We start from the raw sequence: 25,064 nt of genomic DNA, 5'->3' as shown, positions 1-25,064 counted from the left end.
TTCAAATTCTATTCACAATCCATAAAAAGAACGTGTTAAAAGTTATTATAAAACTAAGTTCATAAACCCGGCCTCACTGAGGTTATCACAAGACCCGAACCCTAAAACAGCAACAAGAAAGTATAAAAACTTAAAGCAAAATTACTAAAAGTAAAAGATAACAATCTCGTCCCCCAAGTTTGACCCACTTTTGCAACTACCCTCATAATTACTAACAAGTTTCTCTTGCCTCGGTTATTGATACTTATACTTTATGTTTCTTTGCGTTTAATTGACAGTTCATCTTAGAAAATCCCGGAGTACGAATAAAAAACAAAGTTAAGGTTATTACAAACACAAAACACTACAACCTTTTTGAGCTCTGGGCCTCAGATTTTTGCATCTGTTTCAAGATCATTTTTCAATCTAATAGGCAGTCGACTTTCGGGTTTCCCAGACCCGGTTTCCTCACGGTGACAACCTTTTTGAGCTCTGGGCCTCAGATTTTTGCATCTGTTTCAAGATCATTTTTCAATCTAATAGGCAGTCGACTTTCGGGTTTCCCAGACCCGGTTTCCTCACGGTGTTTTCCTTCCCTGTTTGAGTGAATTTAAAATGCGTACATTAGTGCATTAGTGTTCAGCCGAGGATCGAACTTACGACCTCTGGCATGAAAGTCGCACGTTGAAGGCACTGGGCTAACACTGCTTTAAATGTTTTACAATTTGCCCTCATTAGTATGAAAGCAATTTTTGATTAATTTCTTAAATGTTATGAAATATTTAAGAATTTTTATTACATACTCATCCAAAGAGAAATGATATACCCGAAAGATAGCACATCCATTTTCTCTTGCTCGTCTCAATTTTCTCCTCGATAGAAGTCTGCCTGTGAATGCCTTTAATAAGTTTAATGCATTTGCTTTCTCTTTCGACAGCTTTCTTCGTATCTTAGAAGGCTATTTGTTAAGTCGTTTTGCGTCCCCTTCACGTAATAGGAAACACGGAGTAAAGCTTTTAAACGAATCAAGATGTTCTTAGGCTCTTACGACGTTTTTTTAATATATACAGTCTCTCCCTAAGATAAAGATCGCTATTTAAAAATAGATTTATTTATTTATTTTGACTTTGTTGCCTTAATATACACATTTATACATATTAAAAAATAACAAAAAATAAGCAGGTTACAACAGTTATAGGGAAACGGGCGGCCTTATAGGTACTACTATTTCCTAATATGGTCAATATAAAAGAAACACCTACAGAGGGTAAAGTACACTCTTTATGCAAACGGACCAAATTTGAGTCTAAGTGCAGAAAATGAGTCCACCTACACACCTTAAGAACAAGAAGTGTATAATTAATTAATAAAAAGAAACTCAAAATAACATGTAACTATAACTACAGTTAAATAAAATCAATTATAAATTAAAATAAAATATAATTATAAAATAAACTTTATTATACATGTTAGTTAAATGAAACATAATGCTCAAACTGATGCTTATCTATAAGCAGGCCATATGTTCAGCGAACCGTGTCACAAGTATATTGTTGGCTCTTAAAAAGACTAATTTAACCCCAGATAGTATAGAAAACATACTTATACTCTATCAAAAACTGTAATGTGTTAATTAGTTTTCCTTTTAAGTATTATTATACAAGTTACGTTACATGAAGTCGTCTACAGTCAATTCGAGGTTTCGGTTCGATTCCTTTTGAAATAATTTAAACGGGTCTCGCTCATCTAACATTTCCAGTGTCTACGCCATTCCGCATCGAATATTCTTCAATCAAACATTTCTTCAAAGAAGGTACTTTCATCAACTGAGAGTGCATTTAAATCTATCTTTAATTTTAAATCTCTCTCTTTTTATTGCAAAAAATTTCTTTGTAGATCTAGAATATAAATTCTTATTTTTACAATACAATTTTGTATAATCCAAACATAGCATTAAGTAAGGAATTTTAAACAATTAAAATTTGAGATTAACATTTTAAACGTGTTGTTGCTGTTTTCCATAAATGCTGTGTTATATATGTGTATGTTTTGTACATATAAGAGAATGCCTAATATATATGTATGCACGATGGCAAAATATATAAGGTCTTATAGGCGCGCATGTCTTCCCTAACTTTTAACCTTTCTAGGCTACAACATTATATACTAAAAGTGAATATGTGGGATTTTATCTTAACCCACATATAACCGTAACACACAAATACCGTGACTGTCAACAAGAATCTCTAAACCAATTCCTTCCCTAAAAATACTATATCTGACAAGCGAATAGTAGAAACTCTCTTGTATTAAAAACGATGTACAGGGAGAGAGTTTCTTTCAATTTTCATGATTCTATTTTCCTTATTTTCGATGGGACATAATAAAGGGAATTTAAAAAGGAAATGTGAGATACAAGCAATTTATCGAGCTCATTATGTTTATTTCCTTGGCTTTATGACACTTCTGTGAAAGGTCATGTTTTTAAAAAACAAATATTCAACTGTAATAGGATATTTTTTGTATGAATGTTTTTTAATTTATTTTTACTGGTAAACAATGTAATATAATATATTTTTTAATATAGGACATTAAACATTTATAATGTTAGTTTGTAATCAGACAACACTTTTATCATATAAGTATGTGCATCTTATAAGTAAGCACAATGTAGTGTACATTGAACTTGTATATGAAAGTCAATAAGAAAATTAATAAAAAACAATCCTTATTTTAACTTACTGCCAAGAAAAAAAAAGAAACTCTCTCACAGAATTGTGAGTAATTATGAAAAATAATGTAATAAGCATACACATTACTACGGATACAATACGCAAATAGTAAACTATTATGGGGCCAATTGCACCAAGAACGGATGACCGATGGGGCAAAAAGTCGTTGAAGCGTTGGACAGCCTCCCACTAGGTAGACAATGACCTGGTGAGGGTAGTAAACGCGTGAAACTGTCGTACTGGAAATTTACGCGGAGTATTCAATAGTCGACGCAAACACGCTAAAACGAAGGGCTATCTTAATCATCATATGAATTCGTCAATTCGTCTAGAATACTTTTTATCATCAGTCGATTACAGATAACAGAACAATATATTACTCGTTAAATATTAACAATTGTTGAAATCGACTGAAGTAATTATATAATACGCTCATATTAAAAGCGTCCGAACGAAATATTTTCACAATATTTCGTCATTTTGGAACTGATCCCAATTCAATTAAGTCTATATTCATACAGTTATTGTGAACAACTTTCAGATTTAGGAATCTTGAAATTTATCCAAACTAAAAGAGTCTTTTCAGTTCAGTGAAATAATAAAGTAATTCTAATTCTTTATTCAGGTTACGAATTGTAGAACTGTCTAAAAATTGCTGTTTATTTCTAGAATGGTCTCCGGTTGCCTGATCGCGATATATGTTCGTTAAATTTTGTACTAATCAGAAATAAGTATAAGTTTATTTTTTGTTTTTGGCAGCAGCTTGAGTGGAGACTCCGGCAGAACAAAAAAGCGTGCGGTCGCACAAAGACCGGTCAGACTGACGACATCGTCGGAGGTTGGCTTCCAGTGAATACAGAGATGCCAGAGCAGGGCGAATTGAACAAAAATGTTGAAGGCCTACGTCTAGTAATGGATCAGATAAAGACGCTGATGATGATGATGTCTCTTTAGTTCACATAGATTTTCCCACATATAAATGATCATATACTAAATATAATGGAAGCCAATTAAGTTATCAATTAAGTATTTTCTCCATTTATCTTTTACCCATTTAGTCTATCAATAAGCAGACCTAGATTCAGTAGAGCGTGCTTTCACTCTATAGAAATTCGTCTTAAAAGATATTTTTAGCTTTTAAAAGTCAAAATACTTTTGTGTGATTTTTATGACTGTGCAGTGAAAAAGATTCATTGTTCGTTTTATATGTATTTCGCTCATGTTATAAATTTTAAATATACTTATAAAACGTTTTTATATTACGATTATACGTTTATGTATTAATTATAAAGTTATCAAAGTGTATATTATTTATATTATATATATTATGTAATATGTGTATTATTATAAAATAGCAAATGGCTCACTTGATAGCTATCTTTTGAAGAAACTAAATGAAACTATAACTATTTATGATACCCACAAGTTACAACAATGTATCCCAGAATGGTCAGCTTGCTAGAATGTGCAAGTATTATAATTATGTGTGTTCTCGTGTTGATATTTTTTTAAATAAATAAAATAAAATAAAATAAAAACGCCTTTTTATTTCCTACAAATATAACTTTTTACATTGGCCCATCTCCAAACGCTTACTTATCTAATTAAAATTAATACCATCTTATTTTCTATATTATTTACCTATAACTATTTACATAGTTATTTTTTTAAATACTATTTATAAATTTAAAAATAAAAATTTAAAATTATAAATTAATTTAAAATTATTCGCGGTGAAGACTTGCAACCTGAATATTATTTTGTCATCATGTTTAACATTGTTATGGTTGATATTTAGTAAACCAGCACTAAAGATGCCACTTAAATGCTGTGTACAGATGTAATAAAATAATAAACATTATTGCAAGCGAGCCGAAAACGATAACTTCAGTGTCATAGAATAAAATCAGTGACCCCAGAACCTTTTTAGGTTTTGGCCTCAAGTTTCTGTGTTACTTTGTGATTAATGGTTAATAATATTGATGTGAAGTTTTGACGTTTAATAAAATGAACACAAGCAATATATTTAAGAAACATAAAGGGTAATTTAGTTCACAAGTTGTAGTTTTTGTACAATTGACATGATTAATTTTGTTGTCATGTATGTATTTATACAATAATTAGTTTTATGAATTGTCTAGGAAATTTGATGTGAAAACGTTTATATTAATATTATTTATTTATTTAATTATTATTATATTTAAACCAAATATGGAATAGGTTTTAATTTCCTGAAAATCATAAAAATCCGCATCATAGCGAAACAGGGCATTAGCAATAAAAATTGTTGACTGAATACAGTATTTTTTGTACTGACACGCATGGAGGCTTTTATCGCCACAGAGGGCGATATAAGGAAACGTCATAAACTTTTAATAGACTCATCAATTTCCCGCTACCGTAAAAATATAATAAAAATATATTTGTCGAATTATATTTATCAAATTTTGCTTTATGTTAAGATTTAAACTATCTTAAAGTAAATATTACTAGATTTGGCTTATGTGGGCTTTTAACGCGAATAGCTAAAAAGAATAAATGTTACTCTCGTCATTTATTAAGACTTGATCTAATTGCAGTGAAAACGATGGAGGACTGTCGCCCATCCCTAAATTATAATAATAGTAGTGGTTTGTGTTGAGTGGTTCATTAATAAGGCTCCATTGGACTGCAACAGTTTTTAAGTATTATTTGTATTTGTATTTATTATTTATAATAGTTACGAGCAAGGAATTCAAATATCGAACAAAAAGAAAGGTCACATACTCGTAGTAGCCAGGTAACACGATGTCAATCAAATAATGTAGGTACATACCTAGTAAATCTTAGGTGTTTTGTAAAAAATATGAACAATTTCAACTCGCTTAAGTAATTTAGGATACTGAATTATTTTAAATAGATAAATTACAACGAATGCGTTTGTACTAAAGAGTGAAAGGCGGTTTGAATATTCGGACAGAATTTAAATTTTCATCGCAAAAAGTCGTCACGAACGTGTGTTATGTCAATATTTTTGAATTGCAAAAATTTTTCACCAAAAATCTGGTAATACTCGGTGTGCGGTCTCCGTATTAATTTATTGTAGATGGACCCTCCGTGAAATATTACTATTTGAAATTTTGGTTTGCATAATTGCTAGGCTATTTTTGGACCGCATTTAGTCTGAAATAAAATGTGGTATTTTATTTTAGCGACACTAACTGAATATTTATAGTTATTATTAACACCAGTAAGAAGTGTCATAATATTGATATAATGTTTAACAAACTATTTTAGCATAAAGCTCCATTATTCGTTATTTTTAATACAGTATGGCTATAGTAGCAGGCTACAAAATGTTTAGTTTAAAACCACCAAAAGGTTATTTCGAAAACGGTAGGTAGCCCTAGCTAACGTTATATAAATTTCACGGGAACTAATCCCCGAGTAAGAGGTAGTTCATTTTTATTAAATAAACGTACTATTTAATATATTTAATAAAACGAGTCTCTAGGTCTCGGTTTTAACTATTACTCATTAGTTATTTTAGTAACGTAAATAATACAAAACTATTCCTTCAACCAGATACCTGATTAAAAGCCGTTACATAAGCATTACTTGTAAGGTATAAAGCGTTAATTTGACTTGTACGCGCACTTAATCACCATCCATCAAAATTATAGAGCCTTCGTCAATTAAATTGTGCTAATGACTTGCAAATTTAAAACTGAGGGGAGTTTTCTAAGTTAAGATATAATTCCTCTTCTAAAAATACTTTTTAACTTCTTTTCTCGGAAGTGTGAAGTTTTGTTAATCTATAAATAATTTGCATGACATGATAAAGGTATTCTAGGAAAGCTAAAGGTATTCTTATCAAACAGATGGAATAATTTATGCCGTTACCACTACATTCTGACACTAAAGTAGTATTTGATAGATATAAAGTCAGTTTTGATAACGGTAAATGAAAAACAAAATTAATAAGTTTAAGAGATAAACTTAGTCTATGCAGCAGAGATAATAGATGGAAATCAAAATGGCCATTGCCCACCACCAAGAAGTGAATAAGAATACTACTAATGCGACAACACAAGGTGATTAGTTTAGGTGATTAGTAGTATTTATAAATAATATAAATATAAATTATTCTTTTTACAGTTCATCTTGAAATCGTTACAAGCATTGCAAGGCATTTACGGCTATTCTTTTCGCAATGGGGGAATAATAATATACCCAAGTAAGCAAATTCTTTGAAAACGTAACGTTTAGATTCCATATTACTCGTATTTAATATACCTAATTACTACAAACGTTCACTATGTAATGTATAAACCAAGTTACTAAACTCAATATTTGTCGTGCTTTTGAAAGTTTTGAAAACTTTCGTCCTCCCTTTCTAAGGGCAGCAGTAACAAATCATGATAGATGGAGTTCCGAGCTGAATGCTATTGTGTCAGGTTGACTCTGTATTTCATATTTCAAGCAGTACACAGGGTGTTATAGTCACGCGAGATTAACTTTCCTTTAAATGCGTTTATATTCAAACCTTTTGAATAGAATATTGGAACCATCTAAGATTTATTATGGATCATGATGCGCGAAATTAATACCAGAAATATAGGACCAGCGTCCTAGTCAACAGACCGTATATAAGTTCAAATATAGAAGAAAGCATATACCTTTGTCCTCTAGAACTGTATTAAGTTGTTAATTTTAATGATATTTGTATAAATCTAATCAAAGGTCACGTGACCGGACACCAATCAGATGGACTGATCGAGTGAAAACCCAAATTGTACACTCTAATAAGAGACTGGACGGAAACCGGTGGAAACAGATTGTCCGCTCCAGATGTTTCCAGGCTGACCACGACTCTTAGAAATAGGTTACCGTTAGTAAGCTGTTTTATATAAATACAACTAAAAGTTGTGAATATTCTGACTTACCAGATAGTACACTCCAAACGGCATCACCACGACCGCCACTAGAAGGTCAGCAACCGCCAAGCTCACTATGAAGTAGTTCGTCACTGTCTGCAATGTCCTCTCCCGCACCACACTCATAATCACTAACACATTACCAAACAACGTAAAAAACGGGAAGATCAACAGCAATAAACCCCAATAGTTGTATTGTGGAACCGTCTCCACTCTCCCGAAACACGAGACATTGAACGTCCCGTTAAACGTACAGTTAGTGTAAACATCGTTTAATACCTCTAGTGTTTGGTTGTGAGCAATAAATACATCGTGACTAGCATTGCCGTAGAAGTAATCACTGAAATCGTCAACCAGCATCATAAATTCGCTGGGATCTTTGGTTTTATTTTCGACATCTTTGTACTTGGTTCCTTCTATATTTCGATCATGTTTAGAGTAAAGACGGGAAGAGTTCCTGTTCGGTAGAGTTGTCATTATTTTTACATCATGTTATGCTTGCTTTGTATTGCAAGTAAATTCGTGCAATCATCCTGTCAATTCTGAAACAGAGAGAATTAAAATTTGTTATATCTTAAATGTAAAATTTTTATTATTTAATATAGTCAAACTTACTAAATTGTTTGGTCTTAAAATGTTAAACATGAAAACTATTTCTAGATAATAATAGCACTAACACTTTGTATTACATTTAATAAAAATAATTCTTACATGTTTGTGTATTATCTTTTAACATAACACCATTTCTTTTATACGATTCCCTGACCATTTTAATAGGCAATTATAATGACTTTCTCAGCATCCATCAGGCACCTGTCGATCCGTGACAGTCCTCTCACATCAATCATCTTCATTATGCCTTCTTACGACTATTTTTCATTTGATGGAGTCAATTTAATGATTTTTATGATTATGGAATTTATAGGTTCTGTTTTTTTTTTGTTTTTAGTTAATGGTTTATTTATATATCCTTTGGTTTAATAAATAACATATTTCAGACAAATGTAAGTTTATTGGTTTTATCTAATTTGTGATTAATTTCGTTAATATTTACAATTAAAGTGCCTAATGGATGCTATGTGAGTTATAGTGGATAGCAATTATTTCATCTGATAGGCATAGACGGCATACCAACTTAATTTGATATATGATCTCGCTATAGTTTGTATCTGATAAAATAAATATTTAGAATTTAATTTAACTTTGAGGAAATTGCTTTCTTCAGATGATAGATTTTATCACAATCTACTATTTATGTAACAAAACCTGGTCCAATCTTCAAAATAGGCCAAAAATCATTTGCCTACTCGTCAAGTGATTGATGAAATATTAAACGTTACAATCTCCAATAAATTTGTGATCACCGGCTGATGTTTTAATTGGCTATTAATTACTTTAATGGCTGGCCACGAAATTGGCTATTTTTATTTAAAACTGGGAATTTTTGAATCTTTTCCGGAAGTAAAAAAAGATAATTAAACCTTTCATCATGATGATGGAAATATAGGTTACATTTTAAGAGCGAAAAACTCGGAATATCTGTGTTAATCTGATACGGATAATTAAAATCATGTCATGTCACCAAAGTGATTTATACGTCACGATTTTTTTTAATAACATGAGTAGCTGTTATTACTTTTGTATGGACCACGTTATTTAACCGAGGAATTTAGGCAAGATGCCCCTTATACGGTGATTTCAGTTTTTTAGTTTCATTTAATAGCAGATAGACTTTTTGAGAATATAATCGCTAGTAAGGCGTACCCTCCTTTTTCTAGACGGATTTTGTACTATGTCTTATATTTAAAATCCCTCACAATGATCGTGATCGTTTCTCAGCAACTTTATTTTTCATAGTATGTCATCAACAGCTTGGCAATTCGTTAAATTGAAAGGAATCAATAGATAAACTATGACATCCATTATGCAAATCAAGCTAGGCTCGGGAAATGATAAATGGCATTATGGTAATATCCGCCATTTGGGTCTGATGGATTTGCTGACAGTACTTTTCTCATTTCTGTATTGCCTTTGCGGTTACCTTGTATTACGATTACACTAACTTGTGTTTACGGAATTTTAAAGTATAAGTTTCCATATTTAAGTCTAAATATATTTTAATTAAAATCCTATTTTTTTATTACGTATTTTTTTGAATAATAAAACGTTCTGATACAACTTTTCTTTTTATTGCCAGGTACGTTTTCTTACGTATAATAATAATATTACGTTTTCTTAGAAAGTAATGTGAAATAAAAAATTCAATAATTAGTTATGTTGAAAACATTAACACAGTTAACATGAAATGACTTAAGTCAAAGTGTAACATATATTTTTGTAGGCGACATATGTATGAAAAAATCGAGTTTGAATACACGCCCTGTGTTCAAATTTCGCTGCATCTGAACGACCCCCTTGGATTAAATTCACGAGATTAAGGTGAGCCTCCATTCCTTAGCAGTTATTCACGTTAAGTACGAAACAAATACGGTGAAATTCCAGAAAGATAAAAACAGCTCCACCTGAGGACATTAAACCGTACATTTGCCCGGATTACACTAAGGGGAATCTAATTACCGCCGTATTCTAAATGGAGCTATCAAAAAATCGTTAAGGTCTTTATGTCTTACATCTTTTTGTTGTGTTTCGAATTTTAAGTCAAACGATTTGTCAGATTTTTACTTAAATTTATGTTTATGGGTTTGCTATTATGTCAATTAAATTGACCATGATTTGACATATATATATATATATGGTAATTAATAAATTGTGGCTCAAAGTTGTTGAGTCATTAGCCCAAATTTAAACGAGCAGATGTGATAGAGAGGTGATGAGCGCCATTGGATTGTAATTAAATTTATTCCGATATTATTCCCCAAGCGACCGAAAATACGGCTGGTCGAAATTGTTCTCGAATTGGCTATTAATGTCTGTGATGGATCTCTAATCAAATTAGTATCGCCTTAAATCAAGAAGCAGTAGGTTACTCGGAATGTTCACAGATTTTTGACTTGAACTTGCGGGACATTTTTTATTCAGTTTATGTTAATATTCTATTGGATACTGTATTATGTATGTGTGAATAGGTGTAATTAGTATTTAAGATATTGTTTTATATCAATAAGAAAAACAGCAAATAGCACCTCAGTACGCACGCACGCCCTTAACTTTAGGTGTTCTTCGTAATGTTCTCTCATCGTTTGAGTTTGTACTGCCGAATAGGTTATCACAAGTAAATATTTTTTTATATTGTTGCTTATTAAATCTAATGCTTCAGAGGAGTTGGCTTGCATGTTTTATTGTATGAATATTCTATATTTACATAGGAAATGGTCCTATCGTCCTCTTGATGTAAGATTAAACTAATTCTTTGAGTACAAAGAATTAGTTTAATCTTAAAAAAAGAGTACTTTTTGGGTATCGGAAAAACGAAATGGAAACGGATTACAATACAGTACCACGTATGCTATGAAGCATTTAAAGAAGGATTTAAATATTCTCAATAAGAGATGGCGGTGTGATAAAAATGTTGGAATAATTAAAAATCCGGGCAATCGATTGATATCCCCTAAAGTAAAAGATTTTATCACTGTTATTATTTTAAATTATAATAGCAAAACGAAAATTCTTCAGATTCAGGACAGAGAGAAGTATTTAACAAACTATATATACAACAAACAATAGAAACTGTATAATAAAAATTGAAACAATTTATGTTGTGATTTTGTATACTTAATTAATTATTTACATAACCTGATGAGCAACATCGGACTGAATTTTTGGCAAAAGGAAAACACTTTAAAACCTTCTTAAAATATTTATAATAAGAGTCTTGTCGTTCATCAAACATATCATACAACAACAAATATCCCTTTTACTATTTCGTCAAATCGTACTTTTTCGTACTACGTAAAAGCTATACAACTTCTTAATAATTTATTGATTTTCAGACACTTTTTCGTTCATTATTGCAGACTAAATGCTGGTTGGTCATTGAAAAGTTGGCAAATGAAAATCCTACCTTCAGGTGTGTAAAAATACTACATTTTCGGACTTTAGCTTAGCAATATTGCACTCTGCATACATGCCCTGAATAACCAAAGATTTTTAAATTAAATTTCCAAGACAAGAATTTTCAAACTATTTTTGGAGGTACAGCTTTTGTATTATTTAAAAGAGTTTGGTAGATCTATATGGTGAAATATCGCTAAGAACAGCATGATATAGATGATAACGGAATTCCTTGAAGAAATTTTAGATATTGTGTTCAAAAGTGTAATAATTATTTAGTTCATAACGTTTTATTTTTTATATTTTATTGATCGGCTATCGGATAAGGAATTTCAGGTACCTAAACAAGGAAATGCATTGTTAGTAATTAAAATGTACCCTTAATTCAAATGATGAGAAAATTAGTGTGTGATCAGATTTATAAATATTTAAGTTTTATAAAAATTTAAATAAGTTGACTAAAGTAATTTGTTTATATTAACTGAAAGCCAATAGAATTAAAACTGCTCCTTACAGAAGACAGATATAAATGGCTAGAGGCAAAAACTTACTCAAAAGTTCTACGGCCATTTCTTGCCAATTTAACTGGCTTTGTTAAAAAAGTTTGCGCTTTCGCCAAATTAATTGCTTCTGTCTGTTTTAGAATGCCTTGTACTTTATCACTTTTTCAACGTGTTTACATTACCGTACAAAGCTGATCTCTTAACATTTAATTACGACTGTATAATCACGTAGTTTATTCAAAGAATTGACAAATTTAATTATAAACAAAGTCATTATTATGATTTTAATTGAAAATGAATAAACAGAAAACTAAAACAAATTTTAATTTTAATTATCGCCATAGTCTCCGATAACTTTCAGTAAATCGTTCATTTATTTATTTAAAACAAAATGTAGAAAATGCATTTAAAGAAGATCTGTTTGGGAGCAAAGGTTAGATTTAATCGTTTTGACTCAAATACTGCTCAAAATAAGCAAGCGAAGCATTTACTAAAAACTTATACGTTCGTAATATTATAGATACCGATAAAACAGGCCTCATAGGGCTCATTATAGTGAAAACAAAGCATTTTCGTTAATTCATTATAACTCCTACAAATTAACATATTGTTGACAAGCAATACATAATTACCGCGAATAATGAACAATGCCACCCATTTGACGATGTGACAGCTGGCTTGGCTTCACTGCGGTATCATTAATAATTATTATCTTTTAATTATCTACTACAAAATTATCAATCTCGCCTATTTGAGATTGAACCTATTAGCAGAAAAAATAACAAGACTAGTTTTTCGCTTATACGTACGTTTATTTTTTACATACGAGTAATTTTAAGTGCTTAACGGCAGTCGTTAGTCGATTAGTTAGTTCTCTCCGTTTTTATCCATAAAAAGCTTCTTTATTATAAACAATAAAGATTTTGGGTTTCTCCAAATTTAATGATGGATTAGGTCTGTTTCTGAATCTTTAAATATTATTTATGCTTACTCAGTGACGCTTTATCTAATTTATAAAATTACTTTACGTTTGAAAAGGGACAATTCCTACACCTAAGAACATCGATGGTTTTTCTATATTATAATTTTTTGAAAAATTCAGATTTACTGAAGCATCTATTTTTTTTTCACCTTATTCTTATATAATTCGTATTCTGCTCATTATGTATATTCAACTTGAAACTAGGAACAAAGAACTGTTCTTAATTTAAATATTTTTAGTTCCTAGTTTGACCAAGCCAAGGCTGTTGAGCCTGCGAGCTTATCCCGCGAGAACATAGCTCACTTAAAGTAATTTAAGCCAGTCGTGCCTTTGTGCAAAGCACAATTTTTGATGAAAATGTATTTTGTGCATCTTGAAGCAAATCATTTTTTAACATGACTATTATACAATACATGAACTAAACTTGTTTAATAATAATAATACATTAAAAAAACAATTACTCTTTTCCAAATTGTTTTTGTTTTACGTCGGTGGGATCCCAAATTCCCTTCAGGTGGACTCGTGCGTGACTTTAAACATAAAAGAACATATTAAGTTCGGGCACGTTCTGAAAAGGTTTTAATTCCAAATCGCTGGCACACATGTTAGCATTTGCACATTGCGCATGACCTGTCACACGGCCATGAATTCAGGATTCAGCGGTCTAAGAATTAGTTGCCTTATTGTTAATAGTTCGTTGAATAAGTGTCTGATACCGAACACCGAACAATTGGTGAATTTCTTGATTTCATTATGGAAACCTTTTTGATCCGAATACCAATATAAAAAGAAAACTAATAGCGGCAACTCATTTAAAATATTTGAAGTATAGCAACTGATTTACCGCGTACCAACACAATGTAGAACCAGCTGCCCAGTATTTCCGAACTAATTCAACTTAGGGTCTTTCAAGAATAAAAAACGTACCAATTCTTAAGAGGCCGGCAACGCACTTGGGTTCATGGGCGACGGTACATAAAAAAACTGTTAAATTTTATACCCCATATAAAAAAATATATATACATAGATAGATATAAAATTATAAGAATTTGCGTGGGCAGTAATGAACAGCTCATCAATATTTGACTATATTTCTTATATTAAGTAACAGTTTAAAAGAAAATATGACATTCATTAATGACATTATCAATCTTAAAACCAATTCCGAAGCGCGAATTTGATAAGAATAAAAATGTAATGGAACAGCGATTGTATTAGTAGATTAGAATCTTTGATCGCACATCGCTCGTAAACTTGAGGTATAAAACTAGTTTACGGCGGTACGGGGGTTACTGATGTTCTTTATGTTTATTTCGCTTTTGTTTAAATCAAATAATGCTTTCATTAAACTTAATATTAAATAATATAAAATATCTGAATTATTAGGATAAAGCAAAGGAAAGTCAAAGATAATTGACGGAAGAACTGGCAAAGGGGCCAAGGAAGAATTGCATCATAACGAGAAAGCGCGATCTGAATTTTAACAAAAAGACAGAACCAGCGGATAAATAAAGTCAGGTTATCTACTAGTATCAGCTGTTTAGTTTCAACATCATAGTCTACTTTGTTAGATTATAGTTCTGCTTAGTTCGGCTGCTCAATCTAATGCCGAGATCTATAGAGCGCGCTTTGACTTAGCTCAAACTTTACTAACGAAAAACTTAGCTTAGGGTACACTTAGCATAAACTATGATTTGGTATTTAAAGACATTTTAACGGTAAGATTAAGCTAAGCACAAGCTAAGACAGAAAATGACAAAATACAAAGTGATGTTTCATTTCACGGAATACATTCTTTATTATTCTTTCAAAAAGTATAACAATAACGAATATTTAAACGTCGAAAACGGTACACATTTATTGATATCTATTTATTTTATTATTGCAATAACTAGCATTTTACAAGTTTACCTTTAGAAAAATTATTTAAAAGTTAAATGACATATGTAATTACATTGACAATAATTTTTTGTTATGTAGAACGGATCGCATTGTTATGACAAATTTTCAATCGCTTTTTCACTTTTGCTGTTTCTGTTTGTGTGAGCTGTTACAAATGTTTAATTATACTTTAAAACAACGACTGGCTTTGACTTGGACCTGGACCTAGCTTTATCGAAAGTGACATAATGGAGAATATAGAGAGAGAGTTCTATCTTTAATAGAAAACATTGAAAGGGTAGGAACTGCAGCCGATATGAATCCCGAATACCAAAAGTATAACATGTTCGGAACAAACACAACCAAAATGAAGCTAGGACTACGGTCAAAATTGACAAATACCAGTAATATAAATATTGCTTGTGCTGTACTGCATAATATATGTATAGAGAGTGGGATGCTTATGACGATGGTGATCTTGCTGATCAGACACCAGAAGTTGAAGAACATAGAAACAATGAAATATATCCTACCGGTCTAGCATTCCGGCAATCTGTGATTGCCCAATTTAACTACGTTTTTGGTAATAAAGAAAATCAAACAAAACTTATTGTATTTTAATCATTTATTTTCCGATTCTTTTTTTAACTGTAAAGCTTCTAATGATAATTTATTTTTTTGTTGAAGAATCTATTTCTAACTGATTTTTTAATTTTAAATGTTCCATTTCTATCTCATATTTTCTTTTGTTGTTGTCCAACTCTTGCCACAGCAATTTTTTTTAAGGTCCTCAAATGAAGGTTTATTTTTTCTGCTTGCTGATTGACTTTTAGTGGTGACTTCAACACTGGTTTCCGTCAACCCAGCTTCTTCAGTCCAGTTGTGGCTTGTTCCCGGCTGATTTACATATTTAAATGTGGCATCTATAGTGGACGCTCTTGCCCTCTTTGGTCTCCAGCTTTCATTATTATTGTCATGATCAGTACCAGCTAAAAAAATAAACAGTCTAAGTGAACATTTAGGAATGTCTTTTATTGGCTAAGATAACCATTAAATTTTTGCCGCGGGCTTATACCTAATTAGTGAGTGAAGTGTATAAAGATCTTTGTATTTATCTTACAGCATATTGATATTTATAGATAGTGTAGATACTTACAGTATGTGACACGGTAGAGAAGATTAAATATCTAAGATATTAATATTTTTAAGCAAACGAAAATAACAGATTTGAATCGAGAGTTGAAGTTAGTTTGAATTTTGTTGTCAACATATGTCACTGCTATAGGGCAGATACGACAAAATAAAAAGTCAAGTAAAAGATATGATGGCAAAGTAAATTTTGGGCCATTATTTTTGTTAGGCTTATAGTCAAAGTTTTTGGTAAGTCGTCGATTTCGTGGACTTGAGATTAAGCTAAGCCAACACTCCGAGAGATTCGTAGTTTGCTCTATAAATACCAAATATGACTTAACTCGATAGTTTAGTCTGAGCAAAGTGTAAGTGCGCTCTATAGATCTCGGAATAAGAGCCGTACCAATCAGTATTTAAAGCAACCCTATTATGCAAAACAAGTTTCGTGTACTCGTTCCGAGACCGAAACCAAATCGACTACACAGTCAAAAGGCAATCAAGTGTCAAATGATTGGTTTAATATTTAGTATAAGTCTTTAAGTTTAAACAGCTTAATGTGATAAATTACTTTTAAAGTGTATAATGACTATTTATTTATCAGTACTCTTATAGCTACAGCTAAAGCCAAAACAGATTACATAGGTAAACAATATATAAGAAACAGAAAACACAATTAAATACATTCATAGTCAAAAATAAAACAAAACTGAAATATAACATGAAGCAAACCGAATGGCTATGAAATCACTATTACTATCGATCATTGAACAACTGTTTATTTATAGATCAAGCAACAATGCCAAATCAAGTAAACGGGTATTAAAGGTTTTGAATTAATTTGACTGTGATGTTATAATGTCAATGGCAGCTGATACTGACGCCATTTCTCCGAAATGATAAATTACTCTTAAAATAATAATGACTATGGAATCAATAACTATAAAGTAGTCGTTAATTTGCAGATGTATTTATATCGTGTATCCACAAGTAGTAACTGATTGGACTTTTTGTTTGTTAATTTATGAACTCTTTGACATATTATAATGACAATGATAGCTGACAGTGACGCCATTGCTTCGACATAATAAATTACCAATAGTAATAGTAATCATAGTCATTATTATATAACACTTTGATGTTGTTTATTTATGAACTCTGTAAATTATAACGACAATACTAGTAACAGTAATGATACTGTATAGTAATTAAATTCCTCCGAAATGGCTCGACCGATTTTCATGAAATTTTGTATGCATATCGGTGAGATCTGCGAATCATACAACATCATTTTTCATTCCCCTAAATATTAAGAAATAAAATATAGGGGTGGACACACCCCTACATTTTATTTTTTAGACAAAAAATTTTGTTTTTATTTATTATGATACGGTATACAAAAATGCACACAACACTAATTTATTGTAACCCCTCTACGATCAACCGCTATTTTCTATTTGTTAAAAACCTATGACTTGAATTCTGAGGTTTATATAAAAATTCCCAGAAAAACCTAAAAAGTATTCACTTCGGAAAACCGAACAGTCTCTGGGGTAGCATAGCAAATTGTTCTACGTTAGTATGTACAAAAATAGTAGGCTAAGTAAAATCACATTAAGGTGAAATTAAGTTCGCGGGGGCAGCTAGTAACGTAATTTAAAAATGTATGTAAATCTATTTATTTTTGTATTTTCAAGGTATTTTTATCAACAGTGTGCCCGTGTGAGTATGTAACAAAATTACTGATTTAAATATACGTAGTTGAGGCTTAGATTTTTTACTTGAAGAGGCCCGTATCCAAGACGACGTTCTAATCCTAGACCGGTAAATACTGAAAATATTTACAATTTACATTAATATTATTCTTGATTTTTTATAGTTTTATATTTCCTATTATTTTAAATGTTTGCCTATGACTTAAATAACGAAATACGAGATACGACATTAGTATACAAAGTATTCTTTTTTAATAAAACTTGCTTCTTTACAGACATTTTAGTTACAATTCTTATACGCATAAAATATTTTCTGTTCGTTTATTCCCCATCTCTTTCAGTAGGTTCTTAAGTCATGATGGATCGCCGGGGAGCGTCAACTTACACATTCCGTATGTGAAAAATGTGAATGGAAATCATATTAGATTCTCAATTTATATGGCTTACACTTAGAGCTTTCTTGGCATGATAGATTTTATGATGTACTTTTTTTAATAATAATTCATTATAATAGTTCTATCAAAGACAATTTAAGCGAATGACAAATTATTGTCCTAATTCTGGTGGTAATTAAAAACCTATGATATTTAAAATGATATCAGAAGCTGTATCAAAGTACCAAATATTTACCTAATAATACGAAATGTTTGGAAAAATGCCGCGATATTTTGTTTAAAAATATTTTCTACGGGCTGATGCCTAGTCGACGTTGCCAATATTTGAATAGCGACTACGACATGCAAACATTTAAGAAGCGACCTAAAGAATTATTGAATTATCATAAGCAAAAGAGACAAAACAAAGGCTGCTGAAAACTGCTGAGTGAATGAGTGCTGATGCCGAGGTCTGTTACAATTCGTAATTACGTACCTATACTGTTCAATATTAAGATTCATAAAAAATAATATTTTAAACAACTCACTTTATGCCATGACTAGCTATATACTCAGCTCCCCTTTTCCCTTAGAAATTGTGTATAATTTTTTAGACAGCGCCATCTAGTAGTAAGTAGCGGGTGATTTTAATGAAGACTTTTTATATAGAACAGGGGGCAAATGGGCAGGGGCTTACCTGATGTTAAGTGATACCACCCATGGACACTCTCAATGCCAGATACTAAACTAAGACTAACTATGAAACAAATAAAACGCTTTAATATGAAAACTCAACTTTTCACTTGATATTAGATAGCTTTCTATGTAGAATATTTGAATAACTCATGTTTAGAAAGAAGTTATTTGACCTTGATGTTGTCCAAGTTGAGTTTTAGTTTTATACATAAATTTAAAATTAACTAATTTTATATAGAATTATAGAATAAATTAAAACGAAAAGCTATAAGCAAGCAACAGAAGTATGTATAAATCATTTAGGTATAGGATAGGTTTAAAGGATTAGTATGTTTTAGTTAAGGACTCTTATAAAACCCTCAATATGCGAAGGTCAACCCTTATGAAAGCAAACAATAAAACATGATATTAATCGCATGTATAGAACAGTTTCACATCAATCAGATATTGGGAGCACAACGCTCATCCATCACGCGACATCGCGATCTATTCCAATAGATTACAGTACGTAAACAGGCTTAGCTGGAGATTTGGGACACTTGTTACCAATATTATTTTTGTAAGATATTCTGTATTGAATAATTTCATTGTATTATTTATAAAAGTATTATGTTACGATAGAAAAAAAATATTAATGGAATCAAGAAAAATGTCGGCATATAATTTGGTAAGATTCAGAGTTCAGACTTAGCACTAAGTATATCTCCAAAAGTCCAAAATAACCTGGATTTTTACATTTGGTTATCATGTTTCTATTTAGTCTCAAATTGAATTTTACCCTTAGACAATGTTTCATAGGCACTATTGATGTTTTTAACTATTTATTTCATCATGCTGTTACGTTTTCTCGTAGGATTTTCATAGAGACAATAGCTGCGGGCCTAGCAAGGATTAGGTGGAAGCTGGCAGCCAAGTGTTCTTCCAGCTAATAGTCAGCAGATGAGCAGAAGAAGCGAGTCCCGTTACTAAGGTGTAGTTTAAGACCTTAATTAGAGTTATTAATTCTGTACTTTAGCAAATAGATATGTTTGATTAGTTAACAAGGTTTTATAAGATATCATATATAACGAACAGTTTTTATTAATAATATAAGAGCTATTAAAAATAAAATATTAACTCTACGATACGACCGAAAAATGTATCAATAAATTACCTAATTGTTTTTTTATTGTAACAAAAATTCAGAAACAGACAAATTCTTTGTTAGTATGAATAATGCTTTCGATTTGCTTGCTAGGATTATTAAAATTTATGTCAATTAAATGAAGTTCTTGAAGTTTGTGGCCGATACATTTACCACACTCAGTACTTATAAGGCACAGTCAAAGTTCCCCAATGCACTAACCAAACTTGCAACGAGCAAACAATTGTCATATCTTCTACTATACACCGTAATGCCTTGAAATAAGGTGGCTTTTACGTTGATAATACATTTAAGTTTTAGTGTAAATCACTCGGACTACATTTATCTTTGTGGACACCTGTTGCTCTATATTACTCGCTATAACAATATAATTAATGTTTAACTGAGATTTAGGGACTTTTGGAGAATAGTTACCTGAATGATTTAATGTAAAATTATATTTAAGAATGTTAAAGTCTTAGAGTAAGTTTAAATCAGAAACAATAAATTAAATTTGTAATAACGATTATATTATTTAACAACAAACAAGTTTGCAAATTTAAATTTGTTAATTGTGTTACTAAATAATATTTGTACCTAAAAACCTCTCATTAAACGTAAATTAATCAATAAAGATGTTTATAATTTGATTATTTAAGTGATCCCCAATGCTTTTGATTAATTTCTTCCCCTTAAAATATGGCTACTCTGCATTACAATATTATTTATATACGTTACATTAAAACTGAATATATGTGTGGTGATATAATGCTAGACTACTGAGATATTTGTAATAATTGTAATGCCATATACTCACTAAGCAACTTTTAAACAAAACTCACATGAATTTGTCTCAATTACTCAGCTAATGGGCATTTGTGCTATAAAATATGTTTTATTTTTACAATTTACTCATTTTATTACGGGACTCATCATCATTAAGCGGAATTTATTTTAACGCAAAGGGAACATAAATTTATAGCGGCTTTTTAAATATTCCCAAATTAAGCGTTTCCTCAAATTATCATTTACATAATGTAGGTACAATGGTAATTGTACAATGGTAAAGTAATCATGAATAGTTAATAAAAGAATGCCTACCATATTATAATACTACATAATACTAAAGATAACGATAGGTCGGATTAACAATATTTAGTATATGGTTATATAACACGTTTAAAATAACACAAACATAACATTATATTAAAATTTGAAGGATATATTATTATTATTTTTTAGTACTTATGTAATATTAAATAATTGTTATTGAACATTGTCATTTGTATTGATTTTTAATATATATACATTTATCAGCAAGTTGGTGGTTAGCCTATACCTGAAGAATAATATTAATATTTACTATATGGATACAGGCTTTTGGGCACTTAAAGAATTATTAAAAGAAAGCTCTTCAATGATTGTACACTACGTGTACAAACATATAGATCGCAAACTTCCAACAACAAGCCCAAGATCGATGGAACGATGTGTCGTACGTGTACGATGAAAGAAAAGAAGCGCGAATACAGCGTTATGAAAAATAACTAAGGTAACAGATGTAAAAATAACAAAAAAAGAGTGTGTGTGTGTGTGGAAAGGGGCGCGGCACATGACAAGAGGAACTGAAAAGTGGTGCAAAAAAACTACAAAACTGGTCCCCAGCAAACGGAAAAGAGGGAGAACACTTAAAAGTTAGATAGATATACTATACACATAAAAGAAGCAGCTAGTGGTACATGGTGGAGAGTGGCACAGTACAGAGAGTAATGTCAGGATTTCGAGCATGCTTTTGCCAAAAAGGGGCACATAGATACATTTGAAGATTAAAATGGATATGTGTTTAATTGCAAATGACAAATGTATCGTGTTATGTATGTATGAATAAAGGCTGTTATTATTATTATTGCACTGAATTAAAATTAAGCCGTTTTTGATATGAATAAATCAGTACTTCTTTATTCAATAAGCATGAGACGATGTTGAGCTACGAGATAAAACCTTTTTTTCTTATCAGTAAATTTCAGTCATCTCTTTATCTTTTTTGGATTATAATAAAACCTCTTCTCTTATTTCATTTCAAAGGTTTGCCTTTGATGGACACAGCAATTAAATAAATTCCATTAATTAATTTTCATTTCAGTTATTTTGCTGATTACCTTAATACGACTGAAGGCTTTCAAATGAGCCTCATTTATAAATGGATAAGTGTGAAGAAAATTCTCTTGCAATTAAGATTTTACTGTTTTTAAAGAAGTGACTTGAGACGTATCGTTTCAAAAAAAGTCAAGAAAAATTATGTCATATTTCTGCTATTGTTTTGTTTCAACTAACAATTATATCGCTAATAAGCACCTTTTAGGTGTTGCTTTTCCCGCATAATTACTCATTTGTTATATTTTAAGGTGAATAAAATAAGTTTATAATAATTTTATTAGATTATTATTAACGCGTTAAAACTCATCCAATATAAAACTTTATCTGGTACATGCCCGCAATGATTTTCAGACTTTGTTTTGCCGGTAATTTGAATCGGGAATTTGAGAAGTTGAATATAATAAATCAAGGGTTAAATTTGAAATCCTGCATGGCCATTATATTGGCGATGCCTTTCTTTATTTTCCTACTTTAACCTATTATAACCTAACAGAAACCGTTAAAATATACGTATGCTTATCTTAAATCGAGAGTGAAGCGAACATGAAGGCTTATTCAGCGTGCGTAAAGGTATTCAGATGGAAATGCTCTAGCGGCCAAAATCTTTAATCGTTGAAGTTCGTAATATAAAAATATGCTCTCTCAATTACATGTCTGACATGGTCGAGGTATTACGAGGAACAAAACTGCTTCAAAATAGCACTAAAATATAAAAATTACCTCCATGGTGGATATAATTTATATTATGAACGGTTTAAGTCACCGTTTATTAGCGATTCTATGAAAACTTACCGATAAACCGCTAAAGGCGGGTAAAATGCAAATGAATAAGTCTAAATCAGCTGATAAGCAGAAATTAAAGAACTCCCACGGGATGGCTCGGATCGGAATACATATCATAAAACATAGAAAACAATAACCCTTCCCACTCGATCGAGTCCCATAGAACCTCCATCAGAAATACATCACAGGGTGTTTTATTTATTATCTACGATACTTTTATACCGATCCCTTTGTAATAGGCGTTTACGACCCTCGGGAGGAACACTTTCAACCCCTATGTTTTCCTTTCATATCGTTTTTAGCTAAGCGTATTAACTCGAATGCTTTTAAGAATATTATGATTTGATAAATTATGAATATGTCTCCTTTATTTATTAAAGGTTTTCGATAAAATATATGAATATTCAATTGCTCATTTACAGGTCTTTTCACGGGATAATAATTGTGTCCATTCTTTGATAGCTGTGATTTAATCTACATACATAATTTACTCAATTAAATGCAAGTTAAATAACTTTAAATGTTAATAAACAATTTTAATGTTCTTAATCTGTAAGTCTGATATCATATTTAACCATCCAACAACGATACAATTTCCGCAATAAACTTGTAATTACAGTATTTCAAAGAGTTTCTACCTTGTCATAATTTAATACAATTATTTAATTAAACGAAGAACATTAAAGAATTGAGACGTAATTAATTTTGACTAATATGATATACCTACATATTTACGATGTTACAGCTTTCTCAAATACAGTTTTTACTTTCCAGGATTTTAAGCTTTGATCTAAGTGTTTAATTAGTCGTTGTAATGCATGAGTTAATAGCATGAATAAATAGTTAGATATTCAGTATGTTTTAGATTTATTGTAATCAAAAGCATTTTTAAAGTAAGATTTACACAGCAGATATAAACAGAATGTTGTATAATGCTGGTGGTTATGCTAATAGTATGAATTGTAAACGCCTGTCTATTTCGTAAACAAAATAGCACCGCAAAATAAATGGGAAAATAGAGCAATCTTGGTTTTATTCGAGAAATCCTTCCACGCCTTCGCGAGACGGAAGTAAACAAGTGCGCAGTTTGAATACTCTATCAGTTTACATAAATACTGGCATAAAATAACTTTTAGTTTAACTTATTATCTTAGTAACAGAATTTCAGATTCAAGTATTAAAGATTCTTTTGAAAATATATTCCTACAACTTTTATTTTGTTCTGAGAAACGTGTAGGATACAATTTCAATGTTTCATTAAATCATTCTTGTTGAAACTTCTTTTATCATAATATAAAATAACATGAATCATAACTACAAAAAGATAACAATGCTCAATTTTCAAATCGCTTCAACACATAGAGGTGCTGAGTACTAAGAGGGTTTTAGTGGATTTTACTCAAGGAACAAACGCTATCAGATGTCCCGTAATCCTTACAAACCCTTCACAGACCTCATCTCTTATCTTTACACTTCATTTATAAGGCATAAAGTCAAGTTCTAACCAAACGAATAAATAACGTATTCCATTATTAACCGACTTCTAAATAGAAAGAGGACCTGTATGTATGTCATATTATAGTAACAAAATACTTGAGTATGCTTATTTATTTAATCCGACTAGGAGTGCTTTAGTGGATATATGTGTCTATAAATTTTCCAGAAACTTAAAGTCGAGGTGATTGATTCAAATCAGTGCATTTCGTGCACAACTTCAACAGCAACACACTTAGGAGAGAATCAAAATCGGTTTTGATAAAACAAATTTGTTAAATATGTAAGAAACCTAATATTTTATGAGACTCGAACTCTTTTTTTGTAATTAATTTTTATTGAAATTACTTGCACTACACTATTTATATATTTATTGAAGTTCATATGGTACCTCATTTTATGGCCAGCATAAAAAAATAACAAAAATATTTATTTAAAAACAGTGGATTAGGTACTTAACCATGTTTTTTTAAATGTGGATATACAGAATACATTTAGTCCATCCTCAATATAACTATATTCAAGAATTTCTTTATACGTATAAAGTCAGCATTTCTTTAACGTATTTGTTATATTATAGGTCACGTAAA

At 30.8% G+C, this 25,064-nt stretch overlaps 1 protein-coding gene across 2 annotated transcripts in view; it reads right to left on the bottom strand.

The window, feature by feature from the left end:
• Window positions 1–25,064, bottom strand: part of LOC110991687 (dopamine D2-like receptor) — a 111,332-nt gene that overhangs the window by 55,139 nt on the left and 31,129 nt on the right. The window contains exons 1-2 of one of the 2 annotated variants that reach the window (XM_045628563.1): window positions 14,051–14,079; window positions 7,637–8,169 (exon numbers count right to left, since the gene is read on the bottom strand). In XM_045628563.1, the coding sequence (XP_045484519.1) occupies window positions 7,637–8,104 (468 nt within the window). In that variant the 5' untranslated portion in view covers window positions 8,105–8,169; window positions 14,051–14,079. Of the gene's footprint in view, window positions 1–7,636; window positions 8,170–14,050; window positions 14,080–25,064 lie in introns of those variants that run through there. The other variant, XM_022257151.2, reaches the window with a different exon arrangement.

This window comes from Pieris rapae, chromosome 6 (genome assembly GCF_905147795.1).
Source record: "Pieris rapae chromosome 6, ilPieRapa1.1, whole genome shotgun sequence".
NCBI classification, from domain to species: Eukaryota; Metazoa; Arthropoda; class Insecta; order Lepidoptera; family Pieridae; genus Pieris; species Pieris rapae.
Note: the sequence above shows the minus strand (reverse complement) of the source record. Positions and strands in the feature narration are given on the sequence as shown.